This window comes from Etheostoma cragini, chromosome 23, assembly GCF_013103735.1.
Source record: "Etheostoma cragini isolate CJK2018 chromosome 23, CSU_Ecrag_1.0, whole genome shotgun sequence".
Lineage (NCBI taxonomy): Eukaryota > Metazoa > Chordata > Actinopteri > Perciformes > Percidae > Etheostoma > Etheostoma cragini.
In genome coordinates, this window is record NC_048429.1 from 14779026 (window position 1) to 14802952 (window position 23927).

At 40.9% G+C, this 23927-nt stretch overlaps 3 protein-coding genes and 1 long non-coding RNA gene across 5 annotated transcripts in view; 2 read left to right on the forward strand and 2 right to left on the reverse strand.

Annotated features, from left to right (window-relative positions):
- Nucleotides 1–1009: 1009 nt before the first annotated feature.
- cdc123 (cell division cycle 123 homolog (S. cerevisiae)) lies at nt 1010–12257 on the reverse strand. Its single transcript, XM_034863394.1, has 13 exons — nt 12052–12257; nt 11691–11762; nt 10770–10833; nt 10471–10503; nt 7917–8012; nt 7412–7518; nt 6337–6388; nt 5242–5317; nt 4043–4165; nt 3806–3834; nt 3602–3706; nt 3066–3203; nt 1010–1475 (listed from the first exon to the last, which is right to left on the reverse strand). Exons 1-13 carry the CDS (start codon nt 12123–12125, stop codon nt 1419–1421), a joined length of 1026 nt encoding a protein of 341 aa, XP_034719285.1. The 5' UTR covers nt 12126–12257; the 3' UTR covers nt 1010–1418.
- A 386-nt stretch (nt 12258–12643) lies between these two features.
- nudt5 (nudix (nucleoside diphosphate linked moiety X)-type motif 5) lies at nt 12644–16917 on the forward strand. Of its 2 annotated transcripts, none has more exons than XM_034863408.1 (10): nt 12644–12846; nt 13195–13268; nt 13689–13756; nt 14955–15007; nt 15112–15219; nt 15500–15595; nt 15767–15868; nt 16236–16244; nt 16334–16387; nt 16500–16917. In XM_034863408.1, exons 2-10 carry the CDS (start codon nt 13212–13214, stop codon nt 16607–16609), a joined length of 657 nt encoding a protein of 218 aa, XP_034719299.1. In that variant the 5' UTR covers nt 12644–12846; nt 13195–13211; the 3' UTR covers nt 16610–16917. The 2 variants fall into 2 exon arrangements, with proteins under 2 accessions (XP_034719299.1, XP_034719300.1); XM_034863409.1 differs by lacking the exon at nt 12644–12846 and adding an exon at nt 12878–13031.
- LOC117938659 overlaps nt 16908–23927 on the reverse strand; it is a 10776-nt gene continuing 3756 nt past the window's right edge. Inside the window, exons 2-3 of the long non-coding RNA XR_004655457.1 lie at nt 18964–18970; nt 16908–16994 (exon numbers count right to left, since the gene is read on the reverse strand). This is a non-coding gene — a long non-coding RNA (uncharacterized LOC117938659). The remainder of the gene's footprint in view (nt 16995–18963; nt 18971–23927) is intronic.
- fbxo18 (F-box DNA helicase 1) overlaps nt 17980–23927 on the forward strand; it is a 19555-nt gene continuing 13607 nt past the window's right edge. Inside the window, exons 1-9 of the mRNA XM_034863356.1 lie at nt 17980–18387; nt 18897–19064; nt 19879–20462; nt 21120–21256; nt 21887–22034; nt 22269–22450; nt 22538–22612; nt 23210–23301; nt 23555–23723. Of these exons, the coding sequence (XP_034719247.1) occupies nt 18369–18387; nt 18897–19064; nt 19879–20462; nt 21120–21256; nt 21887–22034; nt 22269–22450; nt 22538–22612; nt 23210–23301; nt 23555–23723 (1574 nt within the window). The 5' untranslated portion in view covers nt 17980–18368. The remainder of the gene's footprint in view (nt 18388–18896; nt 19065–19878; nt 20463–21119; nt 21257–21886; nt 22035–22268; nt 22451–22537; nt 22613–23209; nt 23302–23554; nt 23724–23927) is intronic.

Below are 23927 nucleotides of genomic sequence, written 5' to 3' on the forward strand. Positions count from 1 at the left end.
TTTTTTCTTGCTTTTAAAGGCTGAATTACAATAAAGTGATGGCCTTTTTTGAACTTTCCAGACTGCTATAGTTTCCCGTTACCCACTTACTCATTGTATCCACATTGTGGGCGATTAATTATCAAAAATCGCTTGTTAGTATTTTGTGAAAGCACCATAAGTCAACCTACAATAGCATCGCAATATCAACATCGATGTATTTGGTCAAAATTATTGTGACATTGGATTTATTTATTTTTTATTTATTTTTTCATATCGCCCAGCTCTAACTGCAGACTGGAGTTCATCGTGGACTAAGCTTTATATTCAGCGGTAAAGAACCCTGTGTCCAGATACTGAGATATACGCAGGTCAGACAGGGACACCTCCTCCACGTCTGGCTGCTTCGTTTACAGCCAGATTTCATTTTTAAAATGATGATAAATGTGCAACATTCTCCACAATATGTGTACTCTGCTTCCTTCCGTCCACAGCCTTTCACCCGGGGAGCTCTAACTCTCATCACACCAGCTCTTTCCATATCCCTGTAATTGCTCTATCAATCTAGCGGGGGAAAAAAACCCAACTGAAAATGAACTGCCCTGCGCTGTGCGTGCACAGCTCATTTAGCTCCCGGCCTAATGAGAGCCGTTGCGTAAAAGCACAATCAATTTCTAATGTGCTAGTTTACAGCACCCACCGGACTGACAGCCAAGCCAATACATGACAACAAGTCTAATGGTGTTTTTTGTTTTGGGAGTAACAGTCTACACCAATGCATGAACGGGGGGGGGGGGGGGGGGGGGGGGGGGGGGGGACAGGACTCAAAAAGAGTGCCTGGAGGGGCTTTGAGCAATGAGTGTGTCAAAACTGCTCAGGGGAAATTGCCAAGGAGAGATGGAGGAGCAGGGATTGCTGGGAAAAACAATTAAAGGTGATTCAGTGATGAACGGTCTTTGGTGTTAAATAAAGCAAGTCTGTCAAAAAACACACACAATCAATTTGGGCTGCAAAGAAATAATACACAAACTGTTATACACACCTATATTTTAGGTATAAAATCAGGTGTTCTTTAGTGTTAGTAAATACATCCCCTTACAGTAACACAATTCCCCCCCATTGAACAAAAATGAATCATTCCCTCCCAAACTGTAATAAATGACTAATTGACACTGCAAAGGCTTCCCTTTCTTGTCTTACTGAGCCGTTACCATCAGCAAGACGGGGATTTAAAAAAATGAAAAAAAAATGAAAAAGAACCCTCAAAGAGACATTACCATGATACCGCTAATTTAACATGTTCAATAAGACGTAACAACTTAACTATTAAGGGAAAAAGAAACTAACAGGACAGAGCGGTAAAGAGTCACTTTGTACAGAAAACATATGGAGGGCTGGCGACTCCAGCAGCTACTCTTTAGCTTTCAGATAAAGCTGTTTCACTGTGGAGCGTTCGCCGCCTCCTCCTCCTCAGAATCTTCCTGTTGGCTTTTCTTCTGTAGAGAGGAGAAGAACATGGAGATGAGATCAAAACTTCAAGTTATACCCTGGTTCCCAATTTTGTAAATTCATTCATTCTACAAGGGTGTCAATACTGGAATATTCCGGATTATGTTAAATGTCAATATTAAGCGAGCTAAGGAATGGAATGAGCTGTCCATTTAGCTGAAAAGCAATACAAAACAGTAAGCGTTTTAAAATCAAACTGTAGAAGGGTTTAATAGATAAATCAGACCGGTAGTCACATATATTAGTGGGCTGGCGTGGGGTGTGGTGGGACGGCATAGGGGAGGGGTTATGTATTTTAATGTGGCAATGTGTAACGCTTGTTTCTATGACTGTTGGCACTGTTGCACTGGGAACCATCAGTAGCTATACACGCTCTGATGCTGTACATTGGAGATTTGTTGCACAAATGTCTGTGTCTCAAGCATCTGTCCCTATTTCAAATAAACATGAAAAAATAAAAATTGTAATCCTCTTTTTAGATTTGAGTTCTGGTTAATTTTGCACCAGTGGTAACACTGAGAATGCCTTCAAGTGCGTTCCTTTTGATATGACCCATTTATTGATCAACGTGGACAGGAATTGTGCTTTCAGTAGCGACTCGGTCAGAAATACCCTAGGGGAAGATGAGCGACCTGTTGTCTCTGTACCGAGGCAAATATATTTTAAATGAAAGCAGAGTGGGAGTGGAGGACACTACCACCAAACATGCAAAAAAACACTCTATAAAGAGAAAAGTAATGAGCAGACCCAAAAGGAATCTGCAGATTTGTTTTATTTTCTTGTTTGTATACACTTTCAATGGTATTCCAAAATGAAAATCTGAAGAATTTGGCAAACTATTTTTCTGCTTAGGGTGGAGATGTACTTAAAATTAGAGTTTAAATCTTTTTTTTCTTTCTTTTTTTAATTGTTCAAATCTGCAGAATTCAACATCCGCAGATTCTGAATGGCCCTGGTAAGGAGGCTAAATAAATGCCAGCCATAACAAAAAAGATCACTTTTTTTTTTTGGTGTGTTAGTTTGTGTCTCTGGTGCCTCCACACACATTCAAACTTGGAAATAAAACATCCATGCTGTTTTGAGTGAGATACGGTTTCTGAATGTCCTCGGTCTTCAGTCTCCTTCAGTAAGCTGTTTAAAATCTGCACGGCTTTCTACGTAACTAACCGAGACGAGGTGAAACCATCAAAGATAGTAAAGAAGTGAGATGTCTCACTCTGTAGCTAAACAGAGAGCTCAACACACAGGGTGAAAACAGGATCTGCAGCAATGTGCAGTACAACAAAAATATGGTGTTTTTTGAAAATAAAACCATGTAAACCCTCTTCTGGTACAACCTCAAAATACAATTATGAACCTGAAAATGAGCATAATATGGGCACTTTAATAAACAGGTGTACATTATTTGCAGAACTCCAGTCCCCTGTGTGACTTGGTACAGCCCAGCTTGATGGGAGCTAATAAAGACTACTGTAGTTTTTCTTTCAGGATTTCTCTGTACTACATGATGATGCTAGCCAAAATAAGTGAGCCCCCCCCCATACTCATATAACAAAGGTTTTGTAACAACAGCTTACCAGTTTCAGGAAGTCAATGAGTTTGTAGGCGTCTTCTCCAGTGGAGAGGTCAACAAAGTCCCGCGGGATTCTGTAGCTCAGACAGGGACTGGGCTGCACCGTCACCTCGCTGGTGGTGCAGCGAAACGCCGGGCCTTCCTGCACAGACAGGAAAAACCACTTTGTTTTTTGATCGATTGTTTTGTATGGTTTTTTTGTTGGTGTGGGGCTTTTATGGCCTTTATTGACAGGACAGGAAAGGGGAGAGAGATGGGGGACGACATGCAGCAAAGGGGGCGCACCCTACTGGGTGAGCTAGCAGTTACCATGGAAACCACATACACGCAACACTTGTTTTTGCTCCCACTTTTCATGAGCTGAACTCAAAGATCTAAAACTTTAGCACTTCTCCTTTGCCAACATATCCATCCACCTCACAGGTGTGGCAAATCAAGATGCTGATTAGAGACTTTGTCTCATCTTAGCCTTTTTTTCAACCCTCCAAACAATACAGTTTAAAAAATATAATTTTTTATAAAAACGTCACAATGGCTGACCTGCTGCTGGCCGATTTCCCCCCCACCCGTCAGCTCCTCCCAGCTGAACAGCAGCGAGTCGGTCACCTCTCCGAATGGGTTCACGTCGATCAGCCACACCCTCCCCTGCAACACACACACACACAATATACAAGTGTTAATTCGCTTTGCAAAACAACAACAACAACAAAAAAGGACGATATTAAAATTCCTCATTGCACTTACCTGGCTATCTCTGTAGACATCAAACACAACTGCCAAACAGACAAAAAACTGTTTAAACAACTTCAAATGCAGTCATACAACATGTACATTACTTACCTGTCCCTATACGACAACAGTGAATATTTGATCATTTAAAAAAAGAAAATAAAGCAGCTATCTGTGGAAAGTGTCACATCTCCTTCCGAAACAGACAGTAAGAGTAAGAAAAGAAAACTAAACAAGGATGCCGATGCTCACAGTCTTCGTCCAGGAAGTTGTACTGGATGTGCTGGCTGAAGAATCCCTGAATGGCGTGACGGATCTGATCCTCCTGCTTCCAGACGTGCTGGTAATACTGAGTGTAGTCTCTCTGGGAGATCGCTGGGAAAATATGACAGATACATCATTAGTGGAGCTCAAATTGAATTTTGTAATTGTTTCTAAATTAGCCTGAGGAAAAGTACAGCTCCAACATCATTATATCACAGTTCTAATATGGGTTTCTTTTCGAACGCATTTCCATTTGAGACACATTCGGCTCGGTCCTGGCCTCTTTCTGTCTTGTGCTGTAAAGCAACCCAGCATGTTTCCCTGCTAATCCTGGGGGCTCCCAATAGGTACGTTTACATGCACACTAATATTCCATTGTTATATATTATGTTCCGAAAATGAAAATATACCAAATTTGACACGTGTCATGTAAACTGCATGTTTGGTTTGGATATTCAGAATAAGGCCCGTTTCTGAATATAGCATTTTGCAAAAGAAGACGCGAGGTAGGGTGGTATTGTTTGGGTTTCAGAGGCCTTCTTTGGACATGTATACGTTGTTTTCACCCTGTGTTTATGTCTCTGTTTAGCTACAGAGTGAGACATCTCACTTCTATACTGTCTTTGTTGGGAGTCACACATGCTCAGTAGCTAGGTAAGATCCAATCAGCTAGATATCTCTTTCTCCAACCTTGGTCAGTACGAGGCAGGATTAGCTGGGAGAGGGTGAACACAGCTTTTAAAGTGTTATGTAAGTAAAAGTGCAAGAGTATTAGCATTAGCATTATACTTAAAAGTAACACCAAAATTATACCACCCAATTATACAGAAGGCCCCATTTCAGTATCATATATATAATATTATTGGATTCTAAATGTGTCATCACTTTCAATTTGCAGCGAGTACAGGTGGTGCTGATTTCAAATGATTATTGGGTGGTTTAATGCATAATGTCTATAATAATGCATCAGAATGTATTAGTTTATTAACAATCTGAATCAGCAAAGGAATTAGAAATAGTATCAAATAAATGTAGTGGAGTACAAGTAGCTCAAAATGTTACAGTACTTGAGTTAATGTTCTTAGTTCCATTCCAACACTGGCTAACAACAATCACTCCTATCTTTGAATGTACTATGTATATGTGTGTTATTCCAAAATAAAGAAAGGTGAGCGTTTTTTCTTTACCTATCAGTTTGTTTTCTTTGACGAAGCAGCGAAACTCTCCGCCGGGAATCAACTCGCTCCACTTTCTCAGGACCAGCTGAGGACAGAGGACAACACCGCTGATAAAATACATAGGGGGGTGAGAGTGTGTACACAGACACTTTAAATGACAAAAAAGAAAAGAGAGCTTCAAAGTTGAAAAATGGTTTTGTTAACTGTTACATGAATTGCTATTTAACTATTTTGAGTTTTTTTTTTTTTTTTTAAACGTCAAACTTCTCTGTTTTCAACTTCTTAAATGTGAATATGTGCTGGTTTATTCACTCCTTTGTGACAGTTAACTGAATATATTTGAGATTTTGGGCTTCAGAAAACACTGATAGACCTTTTTCACAATTTTCTGACAATTTATAGACAAAACAACTAATTATTTAATCGAGAAAACAATTGACAGATTAAACGACATAATAATCATTTGTTGCAGCCCTGGAATAAAGTACAATTTTCTTAAAGGTCCCATGGCATGAAAATGTCACTTTATGAAGTTCTTTAACATTACTATGAGTTCCCCCAGTCTGCCTATGGTCCCCCAGTGGCTAGAAATGGTGATCGGTGTAAACCGAGCCCTGGGTATCCTGCTCTGCCTTTGAGAAAACGAAAGCTCATACGGGCTGATCTGGAATCATCCCCTTATGAGGTCATAAGGGGCAAGAATACCTCCACTTTCTCTGCTTTGCTTGCCCAAAGAATTTGGCCCACCCATGAGAGAGACATCATGGCTTTCAAAGAATCAAAGAGGCAGTTGGTCAAGGCCAGACCCCCAACCTCCACCTTGCCCCCTCTCCCCTCCTCCTCAAAAGCTACAAACTGAGAAATGGAACATATGAGGAAAGCTCCTTGTGGGACCTGCTCTAGTGGCTGTAATTCGGCAACAAGGCTGAATTTTGGGAAAGAGACTTCAGATATGGTATTAGGGGACCACTGAGGTCTATATAAAAGCATCCAAAAAGCATCATGTCATGGGACCTTTAAGAGCAAATAAAACTCTCCATCTGCATGCAGAAACACTAAAACTGGTCTTAAAAACAAGCTAATGACATCAACCTTAAAAAATACCTCATAGTTTATGACTGGATCTGGGGAGTCCTGGTCACTACATGCAAGGAATCTGCACCGAGAAAGTAATGAAGGTTACAACCGTTAAAGAAATATGAACACAAATGCATCACAAGTGTTTGTTGTTTTCGAATTTCTATTTTAATTTTCACTGTAATCGGATCAGTCACACTGCAAACAGCTTGGCTGCCGTGTTGCTCTCACGAACTTTAAGACAGACGTTTTTAACGGAGTCCAAAAAAGCACATTAGTGCTGCTGTGTCACTCCACGTCCAATGTGAGAATATTAGCTTCCTCTCAGCAGAAGCTCAGTCAAGACCCTGTTCACCATTACCAAACGCTCATTACATCATGGATTCTATCTAATTCTAAACTGTCTCCATGTCCAGCCACTTCACCACTGCCTCCTCGCACCCCACAAGTTGATTTACAAAATAAGAGCCTGTTATCTGTCAGTGGAACTGTTGTAATCGTGTGTATATAAATACATATTCTACAAACATTGTTATGCATCACTTTCTCAGTCACTGACACCTACACCCAAACACACAAAACTCACACGGTGATCAGTGCATTGATTTAAGCACTGTTTTGTGGCAAAGATCATGTATTGCAAAGCCCCGCACACACAGAAAAGGTACAGACAGGAGAAAGTAATCAAAGCCTCAGAGACAACCGTGTGTGTGCTTCAGAATGAAAGCCATACGTGCATGTCTGTGTGCAGGTGCTTGTATGTAATAGAGAGAATCAACAAATTCTACAGAGGCCTCAGCATGGATAAGAGCTGAGGAGCACATCCTGCATACAAGCCTGAGTACCCTGAGGACCCTAAAGACACACCCAAACACACACATGCACAACCGTGCACACACACACTCTAACTCGCCGCACTAACTGCTTGTCATGCAGAGCAGAGAAGCGATAGGTATACATACAATTTCTCCAGTTGCCACTTGTGTTTTCCTGCAGACACAAATCAGGCTAGCCACCCCACACCTGGTTATTTTCTGATATAGGTGGTCATCTAAATGCAAAATATGTGTGTGTTTTGATGTTGTTGCACGGCGAGGCTTACGGCTGCGCAAGGTCGTGGGTGATGAAGTCTGAACTTTTGAAGAGCAGAAATATATCGCTTAGGCTGTCACACTGCAGGGAGCTGTTTAGTGCAATCCAGTTAGCATCCTGAAAGGGACACACACACACACACACACACACACACACACACACACACACACACACACACACACACACACACACACACACACACACACACACACACACACACACACACACACACACACACACACACACACACACACACACACACACACACACACACACACACACACACACACACACACACACTCTTAAGGCTGGCAGTGGTGCAAGAATCTATACTTATCTTCAATACACTCAAATGTACAGGGCCTTAAGCCAAAATAATAATTTGGTTCTGCTAAATTAAGATAAGTCACGTTGACACACTTTGTTCTAATGAATTCACCACTCTGCTATCTTAAAATGAAGCAGGCAAACACAGTTTTTCATTTCACTAAAAGCAGCTGAGTGGTGTATTTTACCCGTGGTGCGCTCCAGTTCAGTTTCGGAAAGACACGCCCCCCCAGGGCGTTTATGGCCTCCTGCACTTTAGAGGTGAATTCTGGGAACTCAGGAGCCTAGCACACACAAAGTCACATCATATCACACAGTTATCATAATTACTGCATTATTAAATGATATGCACGGGGTGATACACATTTCTATCAAAAGGAGAGTAAATACGTACGTAAAACTGAATTGATATTAGGGGTAGTAATCTCCGGGCACCTCACGATTCAATTCTAAACAGATTACTGATGCAACAATGTTTTTAAGTACATTTCCATGCGTGATTTAAAAAAAATGTACATATAAATTTGAGTTTGTAAGATTTTGACATTTATTTGTGACACACAAGTGTGAATGAAATGTTTAGTCTACTGAGGTTTTTATTGTGTAGTCATTCCATGCTGAAGCCTTAAAGATGCTGAGTCAGAGTCCACGTCAGAGGCTCCGTCAGGTTTAAAGGTGGAGAACATGTAACATGAGGTGGTTAGATGGATTGTGATAAAGTAGATCAACAGCCTATATGTGTTTTGCCCAATTATTTTCTGTATGTCTTATTAGATCGTGTGTGTGTGTGTGTGTGTGTGTGTGTGTGTGTGTGTGTGTGTGTGTGTATGTGTATATATATATATATATATATACACACACACACACACAGAGAACTTATCCTTTTCCCTTTTGGCCATTTTTGTGTTGTTTTTTCCTGCCCTCTTGCCTAAACTCTTGTCCATTAACCCATCTTCTTTCAGTCACTCCGTTTTCTGATTTGTACTTTTCTGGATAAAGTAACTTTTAAATAAAAACCGACACATTGTTTTGATAATCAATTGTTAACCTATCAGGAACGAGCATTGAATCGTTCTAGACGTTCTCACCCCTAATTGAGATAGCACCTTGTTAAACACAAGTTACAAAGTGCTTCACATCAACATCACTAGATAAAAAGAAAACAAACACCAGGCAGTGCATAAAGTGCATACAGTGCATAAAGGAGAAAAATATTCAGAAAATACAGTACATGCAAACAGACAAACGGAAACCGATAGCATTCAGCAACCAGTCACTGCGCAGATCAACCCTTAAAAAATAGAAACGCCCACTTAAAGAAGTGGGTTTCGGAGGAGATTGTTCTAGTCTGGGGGCTTGGACGACAAAAGACCAGTCGCCACAGCAATTTGACTAAGGCAAGTGAAAAGGGTATTTTTAAAGTCGGGATGTGGAAAAAAATGACGGCATGACTGATACGTTCTAAATCAAAAGTCATTAATAACGGTCAGATTCTTCTCAGCTGAAAGAAGAAACAGGTTTGGACCAGTTTATTACCATGGTGTTCAGAACGCCAAGACTCCTAAAGTTTGGTTTGATGTAGGGGGCAAGTGGGCCAAATACACTGGTGAATGTCATTTGTAGTTTTTATAGGGAAATAATGAGAAGCTCAGCTTTGTCTGAGTTAAGTTGAAGAACGTTATGTGACAGCCATTACAATGAGAGGCTATAACAAAGTGACCGATTATCTGGCCCAAGGGAAGGATATGAAAAAGAAAGGAATAGGACCGAGAATTGACCCCTGAGGGACCCCATTTAACAAAGGAACGTATTAGGACACAGTTACCCATGGAGACCAAAAAATGTCTAACGGACAAATGTGACAATCCACTCAATGAGCCCTATTTTAACAATCTAAGAGCACGGCGCAGGTGCGTTTAGGGCCTGCCCGAATCTCTTTTTGCTAGTTTGATGGCGGAAAAAGAGTCTGTGCGCCGGGCGCATGGTTCAAAAGGGTTGTACTTAGTGTCTTCATTAATCATAGGTGTGTTTTGGGCGTAACATGCAACAAACCAATCAGTGTCATCTCCCTTCCCTTTAAAAGCCAGGCGCGTTGGTTCCTTGGTGCACTGTTATAATGATGGTGGATTTGCACCGTAATATTTTTATATGTAATCTTTTTCATGTGTGTTCGCTACTGCGCTTCCCTGTGTGTAGAACATGCATGGTGTGCGCGCTGTGCATAAACCTAGGCACATTTAACTAATTTGCTGTTAAAATAACAATGAAATGCTGCGCTATTGACTTTAGACCAGGTTGTTGTTGGTCAATGGCGCGATCACTTCCCATTGCCTCAAGATAGCAATACGCCAAGAATTCACCTGAACACACCTCCCTGTAAGATCAACACACCCATGGGCGTAGCGATGGGTGCAGGTGCATTTGCTGTTTAAACAAAGTGGACGCTGGACGGGAAACTGACATCAGCGTCCGTCTTAAACTAGCAAAGACACTTGCCTCAAGCTGTGCGCCACACTGCGCCGGGTGCAACATAAGGCCCTAGGGCTTTCCCTTAATTATGAGGATGTTATCAACAATGGTTTCAAAGGCAGCACTAACATCGATTAAGACCAAGATGGTGTGTTCATACCCATCAGCCCACTGTACCATGAGAGTGGAGGAATACTTTAAGCTACTGTAAATGCAGGTTTCAGTTTAAGAAAAACATTTTATCAGGTGGGCAATAATACACTATGTACTTACAGTAACAGTGGTGGTTGTCTCATCATCTGACCACTAGAGGGAAGTAGAGAACAAGCTTGAAAACTGTTCTAGTTGTTGACTTATAAAACAGACAATTATGACATCAGTTACTAATAACTAGATTATGTGTTAAAAAAAAGGTAACAAATTGACTTCCTACATTATAAAAGGGGTCTGATGTTTTTTTGCAAAAATGTGAAATATTTTAAGACTGTGAATTAGGAAAACAAGGACTCATTTCCTTTCCAAGCAAGGAGGCAAAAATAAGACAGAATGGACAAAACACCTTACACCCGTACCTGAATGTCTTCTTCTGCGTCCGAGTCACTGATGTTAGCATGTGTCTGCTGTGTGTTATGGTCACTGAAGGTAAGAGAAACAACAATAGATGAGTGCTTTGGGCACAAACCAAATCTGAGCATCACAATGCACATTCCAGTAGTGGATTGTAGCGTACATTGACTCAAGCACTGTACTTAAGTACACGTTTAAAGTACTTGTACATTATTTGAGTCCTTCCTTTTTAAGCTACCTTCCACCTCTACTCCACTACGTTTTAGAGGGAAATTATGTATCTTTTTACTCCACTACATTCATCTGTCAGCTTTAGTTACTAGTTTCTCTACATATTAAGATGTGTGCACACAAAAACACATGTAGTTTATAAAATACAACGTTTTATTATAACTGAAACTACCCAATAATATACAGAACTACAAGTCCAGAAATGATTAAATTATTAAACACTTAGTTGATTGACAGAACAGTTTTTAACATTTCTAAAATGTTTCGTCTACTCTACATTTTGCACGTACATTTTACAGATGATACTTGCATACTTTTATACATTTCCAATGCAGGACTTTTCCTTGTAGCAGAGTCATTTTCACAGTGTGGTCGGAGTACTTTTACTAAGTAAAGGATTTGAATACTTCTTCCACCACTGACACGTACACATTTAAATGGAGAAAATGTGTGTTTTGAAGGGAACTGCCGTGACCATAACAACAGAGGCAACCTGTAACATCACCTGTCTTTTAAAAACAACTCCACAGCATCTTGACATCAAATGCTTCTCAAACACACCAGGTGCCATTCAAATATGGAATAGCACCTTAATATCGAGCTGAAATTTGGCATGATATTTTCACATTTATTTCAACAAAGTTCAAACATTTTTAATCTAGTTTGGGTGTTTGTGTGTGTCAGTGGCCTCCTACCTCCCAGAGACTACCAGCGTGCCATCATCCAGTAAATAGTCTATTACATTCTGAGGCAGTGGGAGAATCAGACTGGAATAAAGAATAAAAAATACCACATATAAATATGTGTAAACAGAATACATAATAGACAACAAACAGACAAAGGTGTGGAAGAAGGAGGTTTATGGAGGCTGCTCTGAAAAAGGAAATTAAACACAATTATTTAGGAATACACACGATGAACATAGCCCTCAGATAGCTAGCTGTGACCTGCTTCAGTCCGGTAGCTAACGTTAGCTGTTGACTAACTTGGCTGTTTTACAGCAAGAACATTGAACATATGTTTTGGGAATTTCTGTACAACACATCAACTGTCTACCTTTTAATCGAATGTTTCTTGAATATCGGATACCAAACCGAAAACTGACAGTTGACAACTTGCTCCTTCTTCATGCTGCAATATCCTGTAAAGGAAAAGAGTCCATCAGTAAATATCTTCCGAACCCCATAAGAAATTTGTGACAATGTCGCGACCGCATTTTTATTTGACGCCTTGAAATTTCGAGGCAATGGTGCTCTCTATTCTGTTATGAATGAACTTGAATCTATTAAAATCCTATTGGGAAACAGTCAAAGCGTTATCGCTAGTGTGTAATACATTTGTGTATTTAGAGGGGGAAGCCTTTTTGAGGTGCACATGTGGGAATGCAATCCGCTGACTTGCGACAGAGATCGTTTATTTAATAGATGACTTACTCAACACCTTAAAACATTTACAGACGTAACGTCAATATCTTTTAACATGTGACGATATGTGACAATTTGAATCTAGCATTAACATTATAAATAAGAATACAATAATAATACAGGAGCCAGTATTGTTGTATATTGGTCAACTTTTCTTTGCTGTCAACTTACCATATTTATAAGTAGTATAGTAAATTATGTCAAACTCTTGCATTATCCCAGCGTGTTTTTATTTTATTGAATTTCTACGATAGACATGTAAATGAAACAATGTTTTTTTATGTTAAGTCAATTTTAGTTGTAAGCTAAAGTTATAAGTAAATAGCTACCTCACCGGTGACGTTTGCATACCCGGAAGTAGTGACAGAGTGACTCCTCACTGTTTTTTTCTCATATCTATTCTCTACTACTACAGTTCGGTTTTCACGTGAGTTAAGTTTAGTTTGTCCATTTTCGATGCTTGGTTAAAGTTTAAAATGCACGAGCTCCTAACCCCGGCAGCATTGCTAAGTGTAAAGCAGATAGCTAGTGTTACATAAACAAATAACGAATAGAAAAGCTAAACGTAGAAAAAGGAACGCGGGGAGTTACATCTAACTATCTATTTATCTGGTCAGCGTTGCCTGGCTTTAGCAGCTAATTGAGTAACGTTAACTCAAAACGTTTCGTCAACATTGCACTAACTCTGTTTGTTTTTCAGCTAACGTTACATTTTCAGCTACCGTGTCCAATTTTGAATGAAAGCTTTTTGACTCGACTTTTCCTCCATTTTCAGTTGTCCAGAAATTGAAAATGAGCAACTCCGAACAACCCAAAGTGACTTTTGCTCCACACATAGTGAAAGAAGAGGTAACGATATTACGTCTGTTTTGGGGGATTTTTTCGACAAAACTCGATGACACAACATTTAATTTTGAATAATATTGAATGACTATAGCCTTACTATAGGTACCATACCATAGCCTGTTTAAAAGTACTCAATTCAGACATTTCACAGGGACACAAATAAACCAAAATTGCCCTTATATTTATCATTTAAGAAGATCACACACGTGTGTGTTTGATTTTTTTCTTGCTATCCTTTTTTTTTTGCAGAAAATACCCTTTCTGTAACCACATGCATGCTTCTGTCCAAGATAGCTTCTGTAATGTTTGTATCTTTACCGAGCTGTGAAGCAGTATTCTAAGTATTGTCATAACTGAGCAGAGTGTTGCGTTTGGTGTTATTCAGATCAACTTATCTTGGTGTGTTCACTCTCTGTGTTGCAGCTCATGGCAGAAGGAAAGTGGCTGAAGCTGGAGAAGACTACATACGTGGACAGAGCGGGAAAAACCAGGTACTGTTCTTGTCTTTGATAGGCCTGGGTAGTGAATTTAATACTTTTTAGGCACCGAATGAATTGTGTCTAAAGTATGGAGGATCGAAAAATGCTGTGTCATTCAATTTCCAATTTCAATACCTGAGGAGCAAATCTCATCAGCATCATTACATGTCATTTAGCAGATGCTTTCATTTAAAGCAACTCACAATTGCTATATCAGAGGTTGCATGCCTCTGGAGCAACTATGGGTTAAGTGGTTAGGGGAGTGGTGATGGCGCAGTGGATATGACACATGCCTTTGGTGTGGGAGTGTGTGTTTCGATTCCCACTGCAATACGTCAACCGATGTGTCCCTGAGTTGCTCCAGAGCAATTGTGAGTCGCTTTGGATATAAGCGTCAGCTACATGACATGTAATGTAACATTAAGTGACAAACTGGTTGATGTATAACAGTGGGAATTGAACCCAGATCTCCCACACCAAAGACGTGTCATATCCACTGCACATCAATGAGCCAATCAGCACGGCAGGCTTACCAAGATCTAATAATGTTTGTGATTGGCTTTCTAACGTATATTTCATAGAGGCAGGCAGGAAACAAAGCGTTGTAGGAGAGGAAGGTATTTTCTTAGAATATTTATTGGGCATTTTAGACCTTTTGTTGACAGGACAGCTGAAGACATGAAAGGGGAGAGATAGGGGGGGAAATGACATGCAGTATGGGCTGCAGGTCTGTGGCTGGATTGGTGGGTGGAGCGGGTGCAGCGGGCGCACATATACTTTGAGGCTTGCACCTCGACGCGGACGACCGGTGTTCGGGCATGTGGCGATTTCCTGCATGTCTTCTCCCCTCTCTCACCTACCTGTCCTGTCCATTAAAGGCGTAAAAGCCCCCCAAAAAATTAAAAAAGGGCTGCAGGTTGGAGTTGAACCCTGGCCCGCTGCCTCGAGGAGCTAACCTCCATACATGGGCACCCGCTCCACCAACTGAGCCACCCAGGCACCCAGGAGAGAAAGATTTAGTGCCGTAATGTTGTCATTTTTTGTTTTGTTTTATAAAATTGGTATCCAAAAAAGGATCATTAAGGAACCGGTATGTAAGTCACCGTATCTGTACCGGTCTCTTAAACTTTGATACCCAGCCCTAGTGACAACTTCACAACCATGCATGTTTCCTGCATATAAGTTTCACCTGCCTGTTTTCATCCGCCAGGACCTGGGAGACGGTGAAAAGGACAACGAGGCAAACCAACACGGAGACAGATGGTGAGCATCTCTGTTTCTCCACTTTAAGCTGCTCAGTCGAGCTTGCATGGATAGAATGGGCCGGAATTGGAGTTGTGCGGGCTGTAACACCCACTTCTCTGCAGGCGTTGGTATTATCGCCCTGCTGAAGCGGACCCTCCATAAAGACTGCGTAGTGATGGTGAAGCAGTTTCGTCCTCCTTTGGGATGCCACACTCTGGAGTTTCCTGCAGGTCAGTCCGATGGTTTTCTATGGTTTCTATGGTCTGTAGACACCGTCATGCCCCACAACTTACCAATTTTGGTCCTGCGTCTTTCAACAAAACAGACCTTGAAAAAATTATTGACAAGTCCTGCGAATTCAACAAGTTTTTTAATGTCACGTTAATTTTGTTTTTTAGCCTCCTAAAAACATTTGACGTCTTTCATTTTTGTCTGGTGGGACTTTTGTTAACTCTTGATGCTTTCTGACACTTGGAATGTTGTTTTTTGTTTTGTCTCTGCTGTGCTCAGGGTTGATCGACGAGGGGGAAACTGTAGAGGCTGCTGCACTGAGGGAGCTAAAAGAAGAAACCGGGTACAAAGGCGAGGTCGTAGGAGTCACTCCAGGTATCCTCAAACAAAAACTTGCTGACTGTACACGTAATTGCGTAAGCTGGCTCTCTTGGCTTTATCTTATCTCCTGTGCATGTGCTCATCGCAAATTCAAAAAGAAGTTCACTCCTTTTTATATTTCAGGAACATGCATTGCAAGTAGTAATGTTGTTGTTTTGTTGGCAGTGACCTGTCTGGACCCTGGTCTGTCTAACTGCACCACCCAGATCATCATGGTCAACATCAACGGAGATGAAGGGGAGAACATCAACCCAAAACAAGAGCTCGGTGAGGACGCAGGATTTACCCCTACTCACTCATCTAATCAAACACTTAATTTTTATTCTCTTTTGTACATTTAGCGTAGAAAATAAGGCCAGAGAATTACTGATTTTTGCTCACTCATTCAATCAATTACTCTGTGGCTAATCCATTCCTTCAATCATTTTCACTCATCTGGCCTCGTGCAGAAAAGTATGACTGATTTTAAGATAACATGTCGCCATCATCTTTCTCGTACTTTGAGTTTTTTTAATCTTGGGTATGAAGGATATTCGACAACTAACCCAAACTTTGCAGATACAAAGTAGCTTGTCTGTAACATTAAAAAAGAAAAACACGTTGAATGATCTCGTTCTCTTTTGTTCTTCCACAGGTGATGGAGGTGAGCTATTTTCCTTTTTATTATTTCAGAAATAATCCGTTTCCCCCATACAGCATATCATCACCAAAGCCTTTATCCTCTCTTTGCAGAATTTGTTGAAGTCATTCTTTTACCACTTGATGAATTCCAGAAGAAAATAGATGGTGAGGCTTCAACTTTTCCCCATAGTGTTACAGTGAGAGCGGTACGAGCTTTCGGAGTCCGCACCAACACAAACTAACGCACTAACCAACACGTGCTTGTTTTATCTGGCAGATCTGATGAAGAAAGAAAAGATCGTGGTGGATGCTAAAGTGTACATCTTTGCCATGGGGATGGTCCAGGCCTTCTTTAAGCCGAGGGAGCTCCCTGTCCTGAAGCAGTGAAGGAAAAATGTTCAGGACGAGAACGAGACAAGAAGAAATAGTCTTTTATGTTACATAGGGCTCCTACACAGGACTGGAAAATCCGTATTAAAAAGGACATGGAGGACTTCCAAATTGTAATAAGAATTTATATTAAAATGTGTTTTAGCCACCATGTAACCTCATACTTCAATTTTAGTTTCTATGAAGTACTGTATAATGGCCACACATAGAGTAATATGAAAGTTAGAAGACACAATAAAACTTAGTGTGTTAATCATACTGTACACAAACGTCAAATTACGAAATGAAAGCCTTTGATTTAGAAAGTGAACCTATGAAGGAGCCCTGTTTGCACTACATGTCCTGGACTACTTTTTGTTCTCAGTATGAAGGCCTGACACTGCTATTAGTCTCAGCCTTTAGTTCTAGACAAATAGTATTTTCCAGTTTTTTATGAGATTACAAGTAGTTTAATGAGATGCAAGTTGTTGTCATTTTTTATTTAGTGATTGTAAAACATTCCTAAACGCAGGGGGAATGAAATCCACCTCCAAACACTTTTCCTGTTGCTTCTCTTGCTGAAGTATGATGCAATTCTTCCCTTTAGTTTGTTGTGTTCTGCTTTTTCTCTTTGATAACCCATGCATTGTGATAATAGATACATATAGGATTTGGTTGGGCTACTAACAACAGTGTTAACAATGTGAGGGTGGATTGTCCTGTGTAACTACCCTGTAACGTACAAGAGAGATACTGTCATGATAGAGGCAGTAACTGATTCATAGGAAGTTGTCCGTGCTGTGCCTCCAACCTCATTATGGCTCAATTAACTGGATGTTGATGCTGTACTTACCCTAGCAACTACAAATGAATAAATGTGATACTACTTTTGTTCTTACCTGAAAATGTGTTTCTGTCTGAGGTGTCAACAATTGAGCAAATCATACAAGGAAAGTATATTCCTGGGCTTATGTTTATTCACATGTTATGTTCATCATGTTTTTAGGACATGATGTCCTGACCTAACAGCTGTGTACATGGTAATACTTTTAGTGTTTTATTTTTTTTAAATGGAGGACTCACCTACAACAACGCCCTGTATGTATGTTTAGATTAATGTACCTTTCCCTTTAATACAAGTTTTAAAATAATTTACACATTTAAATACCCAACATTTTTATTGTATAACCTTTAGATATTAAACATGTAATACTTGATTAGATTATTCAATGTACTTCTTACTTTCGTTTTCTGCCGCAGATTTACTCCAGTAGTGGGCGACAATTCACTTTCATGATGCTCTGACAACAACCAATAACCTAAACGAAGAAGAAGAGTCGGCCAATCATGTGGCTACTTTCAGCATAAACAGTTGGAAACCTTTTGCTTAAGTATCTTTAACTGTCTATGGCTTAGCTACATGTATGCTAGCTAACTTCGAAGCATTTTCTTAAGCGTCAAATACTAAAAGCAAATAATAATAAAGTAATAAATGTTGCCAGGGCGAGTCATTTGAATTTCCGAACAGGTTGGTGGTAACAAACTTAAGGAAGAAGTAATGTCAGCAGAAGTCTAAATAAGCTAGCTAAATTCGGTGTTTGCCATGGTGCTTATTAAGATGTAGTTAACGTTAGCTACCCCTTATTTATTCTTGTGCAAGATACGCCGACGTCATTTATCCGTAATTTGAATGTGAACTAAGCATACCTAATTCTGAATCCTCTCTAAATTAGCAAACTCGATTTGTGACTCAAAGACGGATGCCCTGGACACGAAGATGGAGATGGCTGTTAAAGGTAAGTTAGAACTTGAGGCGAGTTAGCTAAACAAACAACTGTTGGGTAACGTTACGTAATATAATTGGTGTTTTAGTGAAGCCTTGAAATTTTAATTAAATGTACATAAATGTAACGTAAACGACCAATGTTAGTTTTGAAATTTTTCTTACCAATAAAAGGATATATTTGGTGTTTTCCTTCATAACTGTTCTGTTCAGGGTGCAAAGCATTTGGCACCCCATTTGGACTACAAATAGGACCTTTTTTTTCTTTTACCTTTTATACCTTTTTCTAAGGATAGGACAGTTGTAGGTAGGAAAGGTGTGAGAAATGCCCGCCGTTCGGATTCAAACCCTACGCCGTGCCTTGTGTACATGGGGCGCGTGCGCTCCATCAGAGATTTCTTCTTAAAAGGTTGCTGAATTATTATAAATACTGTATGAAAGGACACCTGGTAACTAGCCAGGTGAGTATATTCTTTAAATTTGTGTTGTTCTGACATGACCGAATGTTGTGTGGTTTTCTAGGAAAGGCCAAAAGGCGACACCTGAATGCAGAGGAGTGTGATGAACTGGGACAAAGTGCAGCGGGCACTGGTGCCCTCACCCAGCCCCACACTGTCAACCGGGGACGCCGCAATTGTGACCCCGGCCGGAGGCTTTACCCCAGGACACCCACCAAGCGCCGGAAGTGTGGTAATCTGCTCTAAACCTCTTGCCATAAAACCTTTTGACAAATCTGACTAGAGCTGTAACTATTACGAATTTTAATGTACAATCAATTGTCCAAGAAACAAGTGCGATTAACAGTACAGTTGTCAATTTCAGTCAAATTTAAGAATATATATTTGTTACTTTTTCAAACAAATTCAAGGTTTGAATGTATTCCAGGATGCTACTTTTGGTTTTATCACTGCTAATGTGACCACAGTCTATGAAGTAAACCACCCCTCTTTTTTATCATAAATAATCCTATTTCGTTCGTAAATGAACATAAAATTGACAATAGTACAGTAATATGTAGTCCTCCGGGGAAAAAACGGTGATGGTGGGCAAAAAAAGGGTTATTTAATCTGCGGGTTTGTTGGGCCAGAAACACAAGCAAGTTTAATTTTTCTGGCTTGAGTCAGCTACAGCCAAGAATGCTTGAAGTTTCTATGGCAACAAGTGACGGCTGTGGCTAGCATAGTATAGCTCAACGGTCCGACCAATAATTTATTATATAGTTACAATTTGGCACATCTAAACAAAATCACAACTACCATCCACAATCATACCCCTTTGGACCTTAGCTAATCAAACAAAGAAACAATAAAACAATGATGTCCCTATTGTTACAGACCTAAATCTGTGTCTACTCAAAGTAACACTTAAATACGGACAGGGCGACATGAGAGTCTATGGTTATGTTGTTCAGTAAAAGTCCAGACTTACCCATTTTATGTAGGAAGTTATAAAGTCTATGTCAGACATTGCATCTTTGTTCTTTCTCTCTCACTTATACCATCAGCATCTGCCTCAGGAAGTCCTGCCAAACAACAGGGCATCAACAACTTTTTCCCTGTGACAGGAGTCCTTTGTTCTAGTCCGCACAAATCCTCCCTGCCCTGCTCGTCCACCAGCACAAATAGACTCAATGGAGAGCTCTTTCCTGAAAAAGAGCCCGAGGTTGTGGAAGACGAGGGTGACGATGTCAGCCTGTTAGCTGCCCCATTTGCTGCGGAGGACGAAGACGAGGTTGACGATTTGAGCCTCTTAGCTGCCGAGATGATGCCACAGCCTGAGACAAGGAAGGAAGAAGTGGTGGATTATCTGGAGGGAATGACAGCAGAGATGTTCGGGGATGAGGATGAATTTGACCGATGTGGCGCTGACATTCACGAGGAGGAGGAGGAGGAGGAGGTGGAGGCCCTCCCTGACGCCCACTATGGGCTGCTGGGCAGCAGCCGAGTTCTGCTGCGGCCGCAGGGCTGCATGGACGACCTTCCAGAGGAGGTCCTGAGGCAGATCCTGTGCCTGGTCCCGGCCCAGGACCTCTACCGCAGTGTCAGCCTCGTCTGCCATCACTGGAGGAGCATCGTCCAGGACCCCAAGGTTAAACAAACCACAGGATTACATCAAGTTAAATATTTGTAGCAGGATGAGGGAGCTACTGTTTAAGTTAAGCAACAATATCTTTGTACAAGTGATGTAAACAAACAAAAGCAGGGCAAGTGTGTACTTGCTGCCCAAATGAGTTTAAGCAGGTTCTTCTATGAAAATAGTAAAGGTTTGAGAGATGAACTTTGGGTTTACGCGGATGAGTTTTAAGAGAGTTATAGGGCTGGGCAATATATGTCGCTAGATGTCGTCTTAGATTGTGTTGTCTTGTCCTGGTTTTAAAGGCTGCATTATAGTAAAGTGATGTCTTTTCTTAACTTACCAGGCTGTTCTAGCATTATTTTCCTTTAACCACTTTACCTTATATCCACATAACTGATAATTATTTATCTGAATCTCATAATTTAAATTTGTTGTGAAAGCACAGATTGTCAACCCTACAATATTGCCACATTATCAATATAGAGGTATTTGTTCAAGGATATGGTTATATTTGCTTTTCTCCATATCGCCCAGTTCTAAGAGAGTATTTTATTTTCTGCTGTGGTTGGTGAATGCCGTTCTATTCCTACATGAACTTTGAGGTTAATTAAAGCTCAGCGAATTAACATAGTTGTTTTGGTTCTTGTGTGCTTGTGTTCCATTGTGCAGTTTGTCCCCTTCAAGAAACAATACTATCGCTACACGATGAGGGAGCAGAGAACAGTGCTGGAGATCAACCTCATCCTGAAGAGCAGCAGAATAACAGCTCCAGCATCATCGGAGCACAGCATACGGCACCTGGTTGTGTAAGTCTGCATTTTCTCTTTAGTAGGGGGCATTTCTGTTGCAGCACAAACATGAAGAAGAGTTGCTGTAATGTTTGGTTTTAGGGATGCACCCGTACCCATATGAAAGTTACAAGTTTATGTTTATGTTTTGCTTGTTTTAGAAATTGCTTGTACGCTCCCCTTGGCGGATTTTGCTGCACTTGTAGATATTAAGCATTATGGTCTGAAACTCCATTGTCAATCATAACCGTGATGGGCCAATAATGTATCTGCCTGAGATAACACATACATCCCTAGTTTGTATTTGAATGACGACAAAGTGGTAGGATGTTGACAGAAGGGACAAATGTGGAATAAATATAAATACCAAGCAGACATTAAAACCTCTAAAGAAAAAGCTCAGGCTGAGCTAACAGACTATAGCAACACAAAGCTGCTAAGTATTTGGATCAAGTCCTGACAACTTTAGTCATCATTTCCTTTGAAATTCGAAGCTTTTTTTCTGATGTTGCTATCATTGTGTCACTGTGGATTAGAGATTTGTTAAAATGATTAAAAGGGATTGCATAAAATGACCCGTTGCAAAAGCATAGAAACGCTGACATTCATAGTTGTAATAATTATCTCGTCTATGTGTGTGTCGGTCAGTTTAATGGCCCAGCATAAAGTCGGGGAGCGGGTGAGGCCGGAGGACGTTCTAGAGGCTGCTAAGAAACATCGCCTTTTTCCCCAAGCTGAGGCCTCCATCAGATTACGCATTCCTGATATTCAGAAGTTCCATAACCTTGGCATTGAGGTATGACATACACACACGCACACATACATTTTCAAGCCTCCTCTGTTAGTCATATGGAGAAAATTAATTTGACTATATTCTCTAAACTTACATTCATTTTATCTTTAGAGTACCTTGTACTGTATCCTTTGCAGCTGCAACAGTTTGAATTTATGTTGAATCCTAAAAATTGAGTTAACAATGTGTGCACGGCCGCTTTGGAAGTTCTCCTCATTCGTGGTGTTTAATCTCCAGGGTCCCAACCCGTACGCGGCCATGGCTGTCATACTGATCCTTAGTGAGAGTGTTGGAGACGTGCAGGCCTTGGTGTCTCTGCTCAGCAGCTGCATGTCGCACACCGCCATCACAGAGTACCTCAGCCACATGGCCATGATGCTGCTCGCCTTAAAGAGGAGCCACATCAAGATCAGTAACAGGTCAGGGCTGCAAGTGGGAGCACCTTTATATTTTAACACAACCTTTATGGTTGGCCTCTAAAATTCTTTTCTGTCCCATCTCTCCAGGTTGCATTACAACATCTACTACGTCCTTCACCTAATGGAGAACGGCCCCTTTTCTGTCGGCTCCAGTCAGAGCGGGTGAGGAACAAAATGCATTAGTTTGACTGATGTGCACAAGAAATAAGTACAACCTTCATTTCTTAATAATGACTGACCCACTTCTTCCGAGGGGTGGGTAGGGGTGGTAGATATATCAACTCAGTATCGTTATTGCAATATTATGTTGCGCAATATTATATGTAGGGGTACAAGATATATCAAATCAATATCATCGCAGTATATTTTAAGTGTTCCAATAAATACAATCAAAAGTTTTTGTGGAGTGCTGCGTTTCATCCGTTTGCTGTGTGGCTTAGTTGTGTTTCATTTAGAGCCTCTTTGAAACGCTATAATAATCCTGTTTCATTGGCCAGTCACCGTGCCACTTGCACATGTAGGTGCACGTCAGCGCGTGGGTCCACTACGTGATGAAAGCGGAAGGAAACAACATTAACGAAAATTGGGGCCATCTGCCGGAGTTTCTGCCAGATAATAATCTTCCCACTTGAGACACATGAACACGCCTCCCGGCCGCAGAAAATTGTACCTGTTGTGGCCGCACTTTGCCACTGCTTGGCGTGTGTTTGGCATAACTGTGGAGTTTTGAACGGACAGCATTTTGTGTGTTTCTGCCAGGCGGCCCCAGATTCAGCTCACACGTGAACAACAACAGATCCTCAGCCACAACATCCAGGGAAACCATGTGGTCAAGATCGTGGCTTTTGCAGGTAAAGTACCAGCTCCATGTTTGATAATGCTATGTGAAACACGTTTAGTTTTTCTTCATATCAAAAATGTGGTTTCAATATTTAAAATGACCTTAACAGCATTTGCATTTTACTGTAAAAAGGGGTAATGTTGCATTTTGTTTCGCGTACACATAAAGGTTGGAGGTCAATAATCAGTTTATAAGTGTTGCTGTGTAAGAGCTGATCGGAGGTCATGGTGTCATAGCTTAACGGCCCATGCTGTCGGTCGCAGGTACAGGGAAGACCACCACGCTGGTGAAGTACGCTGAGCAGCGGCCACACCTCCGCTTCCTGTATGTGGCCTTCAACAAGTCAGTGGCCAATGAGGCGCAGCTACGCTTCCCCAGCAACGTGGCCTGCAAGACTGTCCACTCATTGGCCTACGCCAAAGTTGGGAGGAGGTGAGAAGTTTCCCCTCAGATGCTCTCAGTAGCAGTCAAAGCTTTTGAGTTTTTTGTTTACAAATTCAGACTGTACAAGAAGAGGTTAGCTGTTTTTTCTGCTTTATAATTTTGATATTAAAACAGTAGTATTATACACTCACCGGCCACTTTATTAGGTACCCCATGCTAGTAACGGGTTGGACCCCCTTTTGCCTTCAGAAC